This window comes from Diadema antillarum, unplaced genomic scaffold (assembly GCF_040938485.1).
Source record: "Diadema antillarum isolate AM-2024a unplaced genomic scaffold, OU_Dant_1.0 seq00000644_RagTag, whole genome shotgun sequence".
NCBI classification, from domain to species: Eukaryota; Metazoa; Echinodermata; class Echinoidea; order Diadematoida; family Diadematidae; genus Diadema; species Diadema antillarum.
The window spans coordinates 376,717-385,803 of record NW_027271558.1 but is presented as its reverse complement, the minus strand read 5'-3'; the positions used below and the strand labels follow the sequence as shown (position 1 = coordinate 385,803).

General features: G+C 38.4%; 1 protein-coding gene across 1 annotated transcript; it reads left to right on the top strand.

The window, feature by feature from the left end:
- The first annotated feature begins 262 nt into the window (after nt 1-262).
- Nucleotides 263-4,440, top strand: LOC139736417 (thioredoxin domain-containing protein 17-like). Its single transcript, XM_071647169.1, has 4 exons — nt 263-517; nt 2,110-2,191; nt 3,181-3,262; nt 4,121-4,440. Exons 1-4 carry the CDS (start codon nt 277-279, stop codon nt 4,187-4,189), a joined length of 474 nt encoding a protein of 157 aa, XP_071503270.1. The 5' UTR covers nt 263-276; the 3' UTR covers nt 4,190-4,440.
- Nucleotides 4,441-9,087: the final 4,647 nt, after the last annotated feature.

Genomic DNA, 9,087 nt, shown 5'->3' with positions numbered 1-9,087 from the left:
ATTTTATCCGACAAGTTCCTTCATGAAATGCCCCCCAGGACTCGACAAGCCAACCCATCACAGAACTCAAGAGTTCTGTGCAACCCATACACCCCCAGCCTCAGCCCAGTCAGTTAGCCACTGTACAAGCACAGCTGCAAACGCACCGTGCAGAGTAGCAAAAACAGTCAAGTCTGACTGAAAAACGCCAATAAACTCAACAACAATAACAACAAGACTACGGTCCAGTGTGCACCTGACTCGATCACGTGATTAACCTGACGTTCCTGACTCCGAATGCATGTAATTTGCACGCCGTCCGTACATGTACAGGAAACAAGTCTGTTGAGTTTCGCCTTTATCACTGCCAAAAGAGAGTGTAGAAGACCAGTCAAAATGGTGATTCAAGAGAAAACTGAAGGGATTGATAATTTGTTCGAACTCCTAGAGAAACATAAGGATAAGAAGGTGCAGTACATTCTGTTTTGTGGTTCGAAGGACAGTGATGGTGCGAGTTGGTGTCCGGACTGCGTGACAGGTAGGTAAAGTCAAAATTTACTACTTTTACTACAGGCCTTACCTAAATCATGTTTTTTAGTACTTTTACTTCTTAGCTTTGACTTTGCCCTCAACCAAACTAGGGGTCTAGAAAGGGTACTGAAGTGTCGGTGACGGGTGACGTGAGACCGTCGACCGGTAGTTGCATGGTCTAACGTCTATGGAGCTGGCGCCTGCGGAGCTGCAGTAACTGCGAAGGAGCGCCCCGCGCCGCCGGCCCGGCACCGGGGTTAGAGCTGGCATGAAATGGAGTAGAGTACCGTGAAGTGCAGAAAGAGTGTGCAGACAAAACACTGTCACAGATCAATGCAATGTACTTTGTGATGTACAGTTATATCAGTCTAATAGTTAACAAAAACCATGCCAGGCCAGTAAAGTGAAACTAATATGTGAGAGCCTTCAGGAGGCTGCACCTAGTAGCACATCTCTGTTGAAGATCTAGAGAGCACCCTCCTATATCCTACTGTAACTGCTCTCCACTAACTAGTGACCTCAACACGTTCGTTACTAAGTTAACTTACTGTCGAGTTGTCAAGTGCCACACATCCGTTGGTAGTGTACCATGTAGAATGTAGAATGTACACTGTAGTAAAACCCTTAAGCGATGCTGGATAAACTGCTGATGGAGGAACAAGATTATTCCAATCTTGGATGACCCTTTGGCTGAATGAGTACTTCCTAGCATCAAATCTCATGTGTTGCTTCTGGATTTTGAGTTGGTGTCCTCTTTGTGCCCTGGTGTGTAGCAAGTTGGAAGATTTCTGTTGGGTTGATTTTGCCTATGATGTTGAAAATTCTGTAGGTTTGGATTAAGTCTGCTCTTCTGTGTCTATGTTTTAGTGTAGTGAGGTGGAGTTTCTGGAATCTTTCTTCATATGGAAGATGTCTTATGCTTGGGATGAGTTTGGTAATTCTTCTTTGCACTCCTTCTAATAGTTGATTTCCTTTTTTATAGGTGTGGTCTCCACACTTAGATACTGTAGTCAAGATGGGACCTAATCAGCGACTTATAGAGTTGCATGATTATTTCTTGACTTCTGTATTTAAAGGAGTGTTTTCCATGTCAAGCGTTACTGGTTACAGTGTCCTGGAGTTCCTCCTCCTATTGTAGCTCATTGTGATGTTGGTTTTCCCCTTTTCCATTGACTGCTGTCACTGGCCTGCTACAGTAGTAGATGGTCCAACTCCCTGGATCATGGAGAGCAGTAGAATACCTTAATGTTTGAGTCAAAAGCTGCATCAGGTGGGCATTTCATGAAGCGCTCTGCCAGATATTTTTTTTTCTGACAAACTGCTGTAAGCTATGGAAATTCTTGCATCTGATTGGCATAGAGCAATTTTGTCAAAAAAAAAAAAAACTAACAAAATGCTTCGTGACATGCTTCTCTGGTATTACATGTAGTAGGATGCTGGGTGTGGTTATTAATTTGTAAAACTACTGTAAAAGTAGATATTTTTGCCCCCCCCCCCCCAACAAAAAAAAAGAGAGAAAAGTTTGTTGTTGTTGTTATCTTATAGTTATCTTGATTACCATTATCATTGTCATTGATACCATTATTATTGTTGTTGCAGCTGAGCCAGTGGTGATGAAATGCCTTGAAGCTGCACCAGAAAACGCTGTCTTTATTTATTGCTCTGTGGGTGATAGAGCAAGGTAAGCATTGATATATGGTTCCTAAGTATTTGTAGTGTTAAGAAGGACATTTTTTTTTCTTTCTCAGTTTTCTTATGAATCCAGGTGAGAGGCTAATACAACTGTATGTGTAGCTCATTAGGTGCTATCTGAAATGAGAATGTATAACAGAGAATATACTTGTGCATGTACATCAGAAGGAATTCAGTACTGTCACTGCAGAGTCCCTCATGATACGAATGTAAATCTATGATACATAAAAGAAAAGAAAAATAAAAAGGCTCAAATGTTGTCCAAGTCAAACAAAACAAGAAGGTCCAGCATATTTAAGGGTAATCTATCCCCAAATGATATGTTTTGTAAGTGTATGCACCAATATTAGTGGAAGACATAATTGTAGTTATGAGGACAATTGAACAATTCATTCAATAATTAATTTTTGAAAATCTAATGTCATGGCTGTCAGTGCTGGATGAGATGACTACAGTTTGTAATGTCACAGTAGGACAATGATTTAAAAAAAAAAAAATCCGTGTATACGCCAAATATTTTGCGAGGTTTTTATTTTCGCGAATTTCGCGAGTCAGGTGCTATTCGCCAAATAAAAGACGCGCGAAAATATTGACTCTGATCCTGATGTGAATGTGACGTACTCATGCACACTTCTCAGTTCAGCACAGGACTCCCCGATCGCGAAATCATCGAGAGTTCCCGATTCGCAAAAATTTAGACTCGCGAAATATATGGCGTATACAGTAATAGCCTGATGCTGACTGAAATGCAGAGGGCACATGAAAAGTTGATACAAGAAGAAAGGATGCTGATCTTGATGCAAGAGAATTGTGTACAGTATTAGAAGCTGTACATGGGAAAAGGAGAGCAGATAAAAATTAGGTAATGACACATGACTATCACTGTTTTAATTCTCATGTGTAGACAAAGCTGTATGAACCACATCCGGGGTTTTGCTTAGAACTCATAACTTCCTTTATTTGACTGTTTGTTTCTAGCTGGAAGGATCCAAACAATTCATACCGAACACATCCAAAGTTGTTGCTTAAAGGTGTACCAACTCTTCTTCAATGGAATACTGTAAGTAAACCTTTTTATCTCTAACTCAGAATCTCTGCCATTACCAAAAATCAGAGATTGGAATTTGTACATTTCCTTCATAAATGATTTCAAGTTCATATTGTTTTTATGGCTTAAAAAAGTATTTTAAAAAGTATTAAAAAAAAACAAGTATGTAATCCTCTTATCTTGTGAACAAAGAGAGTAAACGATTTCTGTCTGTCATCTTATTTACTGAGAAATCAGTCAAGTTCTAGTCTGTATTTGTTGGCCTGATAGGGTTATTTTAACATTAAGGATATTTGCTCACATGTACACAGATTCAAACAAGTGCTTTTCAGGTATACATGTAATTACAAGAATGTAATTTGATTCAGCTTTAAGGATGGCTTAATTGGAACCGTGAACATTATTTCCTAACTCTACTACATGTATTATGTACTCAGAGTACAGTGTAGAGTCATTTACTCTTTCTGTATTCATATATTGATACTTGCATATATTGTCTGTGTGTTATGATGGCATAATAGACAAAATTAAAAGATTTGAAACTTACAGTTTGCTGTAAACCCTTCCTGCAGATATACAATAATTTCTTATCAGTCATCAACCAAGAACACATTGTAATTTCCACCAATTATTTCTTGTTTGCAGCTAGATTAATGACATTTCTAAAGCTCTTGAAGACAGTCTGGAAAATGCTCAAATTACTTCCGCATCAACAAGAACTTCAACCAAAAATATTCAGAATTGTCATTCATTGTAGAATAATTTGCAAATGCCATGAGCCAGAATCTTTGTTGTTGTTGTTGTTTTGTGGACTAACTCACAATGTTGTTCAATTACATTTGTTTGTTTGTCTGTCTGTTTGCCTTTCAGCCCAAAAAATTGGTAGAGGAGGAATGCGCTAAAGAAGATCTTGTTAGTCTATTCTTTGAAGAAGATTGAGATTCACATACTTCACGGGGAGAGGATTTTCAGTGACCTTCAGATGTTTGTGGACATATGCAGTGCAACTTCAGAGACCCAAGAACTGTTTGTTTGTTTGTTTTGAATATACTGTGTAACAAACCCCTCTCAAAGATAAATGTTATATAAGTTAACTAATTCTGTCAGCATCCGTTGCCCTTGAGAGTTGTGGATATATATTTCTACTTCATAAAATGCATGGACATATGTCAAAGTCAGATTTTAAGTGCAGGAATCACAATCCAAAAACAGCTCAAACCTTTGCAATGAAAGTTGAAGTTATAAATGTCATGGTAAGTAGATAGAGATGTTTGTGCTACAATTGTACTTAAATGCATGATGTGGTGATATTTGTACTGCTGGTACTTCAAACACATTCCACTTTGGGAGGAGTGAACAAGAACTTCAAAACAGTTTACAGTGTACATGTACTTTCATTAACTGTAAAAAGTGATGTGTTCATTGGTATACAGTTTCATAAGGAATGTTGCATTCTCATTGTTTCCTGCATAAGAAATAACCTACATTTACCGTACATCAGTCTGAGAATATTTCACATTTATTCACATTTATATGCATCCCTGCTTATCATTGATCATGTACAACTATGCTTACAAGAATGTTTCCTAGTACAGTGTATACAGTACAAAGAAGGTATAGGCATGTTTGTTTGTTTGTTTGTTTGTTTGTTTGATTAATTTTGTTTGTGTGTTGTTGATTTTTAACACTGACAGGAGGCTTGTTTCGAGGATCTTTGTTTCCATTGTGTACTGCCCTCTGGTGGTCAGTCAGAGGTAACAGTCTAGAGCCTTACTGAGGGTTCTGTACCAGTCTTGAAGTAGAAATGAATTTAAATAAAAAGACAGAAAAGGGGGAAAAATCCTTGTAACCTCAGCAGTGAAGTGAAACAGAAGGGCATGATCACTTTGCTGAGGACATGGATTTGATTTTTTCCCCTCTTATGATAATAATGAGATGTGTTGTCAGTTTTTAGCACAAAGTACAAATGTAGCACACATGATAATCATGCGAAAAAATTCTGTACTTGTACTTCCATGGGAAGAGTGTGTACGGATCCATTGACTTGCCTGTTGAATTAAACACTTGTAATAAAAGCTGTACAAAATTCTGCTGTACCCCATCCATGCTTTGTTGTCTGAACAACATTTAAAGGAGAATGAAACCCACATATATGTGTAAATTGAGGGAATGCAGCAATATTAGTAGAACACTTCAGTGAAGCTTGAGGAAAATTGGACCAAAATGTTTAGTACATCCATGAAGTTGTGAATCTTTTAAGTTATGGTGCAGCCATCACTGGATGAGAAGACTACAGCACTTTGTAATGTCAAGTAAATTGTATGTACAATATGTACAACGTATACAATACAACATATAAAGAAACTATAAAGAAAATTCAACATATTTTCACTTTTTTAGCTCTCTGAAAGAGCACTAGACCATGATGTCTTTCAGAAAACAGGGAAAATATGATATTATGCTCAACATATATTGGTTACAATTTGAAGAGTTTATGTACTTTTCATAAGAACCATTTTTTTGTGAATTATGTGTATATTTTGTTTGTGTTGTACAGGTATGTGATGGCACAAACTGTACAGTAGTTGTCTTCTCATCCAGCGATGGCTGTGCTGTGCCTTAAAGGGGATGGTTAGTAACTGATCAGTGGGAATCAGTGGGAATGCTGGGGGATGATTGTTCCAATCCTTGTGGGATTCATTTAAGAGTACATTATATATCTATTGTTGTGTGAAAATATTTGCTTCAGAATGGTCTCATATTCAAGTAATGTGCAGTTAAATGTTTCCATGTTAGCATGCCTGTACAGTGTTGGGGCGATCGTTAACGGGCCATTAACAATTGCCCCAACTCTGTACAGGCATGCTAACCTGGAAACATTTAACTGCACATTACAATGTACAGTTGAACCTCTCGTATCCGGACAAGTCGGAACCGGGGTTCATCCGGATTAGGGATTTGGCCGGATACGGGAGACTCAATGCTTTAAACATGTACATATACATACACATGTACTGATGTAGCCCATGTAGTACCACAATGTGGTACTACAATGGGCTACATCAGTACATGTGTATACTGCAACCTTTTCATTGTTACACTCAGTAACGGCCCCAAAATAGAGGTTCGTGTTTGCAAGAATTAAATCATTTTCTTTTATAAATTCTTGGGATGATTTACCTGAATAATTATTAAGAAATGTATCAAGTAGATCTTGAAAATAAACAGTACGAGTCAACGATACTACGCTTCAAAATTCGATCATCACGGCTCGGCAAAGTCGACTGTATGTCGCCATTGTTAGATTGAGTTGGGAATCCCCCTCTCCTCCCGTAATTATAAAAAAAAGAGAAAAATCACGGCGAGTTTGCGTCCGTATAATAGAGAGATCCGGATAAAGGGAGGCCGGATAAGAGAGGTTCAACTGTACTTGAATATGAGACCATTCTGAAGCAAATAATTTTCACACAACAGTAGATATATAATGTACAGTACTCTTAAATGAATCCCACAAGGATTGGAACAATCATCCCCCAGCATTCCCACTGATTCCCACTGATCAGTTACTAGCCATCCCCTTTAAAGAATGTGTAGCTTTTCAATGGATTGTCTGATTTTCCTCAAACTTCACTAATGTGTTCTACAGTAATATTTCTACATTCAGGCAATCCACACATGCATATTTGGGTTTTATTCTCCTTGAAATACTGACTGTGCTTTTTAATTTTGTAGTGTAGTGTGTCACACTGAGCTCACCATGTGATGTAGTGTTGTAATTATGTGTAGATGTGTAACAGAAACGACTGCCTTTGTTCAAGTACTGCAATCATACAACTTCCAGCCAATGACCATGGGTGCGGCATACCAGTGGTCAGTGCCGTATACGGCACTGCCAGTGGTGATTGTAGTTTCCCTGTTCAATTTTACAATGTATTAGCCTAATCACCATCCACTTCAAATTATCATTAATGTTTACAGAATGATTCTTTAGATATATATTATATTCTATCTTGTATTATCAATGTCTACAGTAAAAAAAAAAGTCTCCAAAATCTTCATTTCTGTTAAAAACGTTGAGCAAGATTGAAGACACACACAGCATATACCATAAGTTCTAGTCAATCTTAAATTTTAAGTTAGACTTAAATTCTTTGTGAAACACCCCCAGGGCCCTGTCTTATAAAACTGATAGAAATCAATCAATCACAAATCTCTTGAAAGCTGCAATCAATCGCAACCTGTGATTGATTGATTGTAGTTCTCCATCTTAATTTCAGTCATAACTTTTTTATAAGATGGATTTGCATTCAATCGTAAAGTTGTGATTGATTTGAATCAATCACAAGTCTTTATAAGACGGGGCCCAGGTAGAATAAAGTGACATATGGATTCATGCATTAGATAACCTACAGCTTCCAACAGGCACACACACACACACACACACACACACACACACACACACACACACTTTTGTCAATGATATTTGTTAATTTCAATTCAAATAATACAGAGGCATTTCCCATAGACACCTGCCCGAGTATACTCGGGACTCGTCCTCAACGGGTTAAAGGACAAGTTCACCTTCATAGACATGTGGGTTGAGTGAATGCAGCAATATTACAGGGTCGGATCCAGGAATTCCATAAAGAGGGGGCGTATAATTACAAAATTAAAGGGGGGGGCGCACGCACCCCTCCCCCCATTTTTTTCTTTTTATTTCTTTTGTTTCAACAAAAAAATAAAGGGGGGGGGCGTGCGCCGGTAATTGCGGTCCTCCCTGAATCCGCCCCTGATATTAGTAGAACACATCAGTGAGAGTTTGAGGAAAATCGGACAATCCGTTCAAAAGTTATGAATTTTTGAAGTTTCTGCTCAGTCACGGCTGGATGAAAAGACTAAGTAAGCTTGCAATGTCACATGAGTACAGCGATATAAAGAAAGAATAAAGAAAATTCAACATATTTCCATTTTTCTCGCATAACAAAAGAACACTCGACTTCTCTCTTTCAGAAGGCAGGGGGAATAATATTACCCTTAACATACGTCAGTAGCAAGTCGAAGAAATGTGCACTTTATTCAAAAAGTAAAGATTTGTGAAATTCTCTTTTTATTTTCTTATATAGTTGTACGCATGTGACATCATACACTGTAGTAGTCTTCTCATCCAGTAGTGACTGCGCAGATACTTTAAATATTCATAGCTTTTGAACGGATTGTCCGATTTTCCTCAAACTTTCACTGATGTGTTCTACTAATATTGCTGCATTCTCTGCAATCCTAATGTATATGAAGGTGGACTTGTCCTTTAATGGAGTGCGCTACTAGTATACCATTTTTCTGAAAGACACGATAATAGATTTAATGTGCTCTATGATTTTGACCAAGAGAGACAGACAGACAGAGAGGGAGAGAGAGAGGGAGAGAGGGAGGGGGCAGGTGCATGAAACGACTGGAGCGCTTCCGATTCCAGCTGATAGAGTACCCGCTTTCGATTTTAACGGCTGGAACAAAAGACTACTCCGTGAGAAAAATTCCTATGGAGATTGTACACAACGATACCAAAGATCAACCCGTCCGACGGCCGAGGTGCAATAAAGGTTAATGTAGAAGCCGTCCCAGCACCCAAATGTCACATTTAACTTTGCTGTAGTCTTACAACGTAAGTACTGGTGCCGATGTACGTAGCAATGTTTTCAAGTAATGAACATAGAGAGATACTGAGTTGTTTGTTTAGGGTAAGTGAATGGCGCATGCAGATTTCTTAGTCCCATACGTGGCGTTTGTTGCTGTCCATTGAAGTAAACGGTGAAATAGCTTTGATTCTGCCGCTGCCTTGC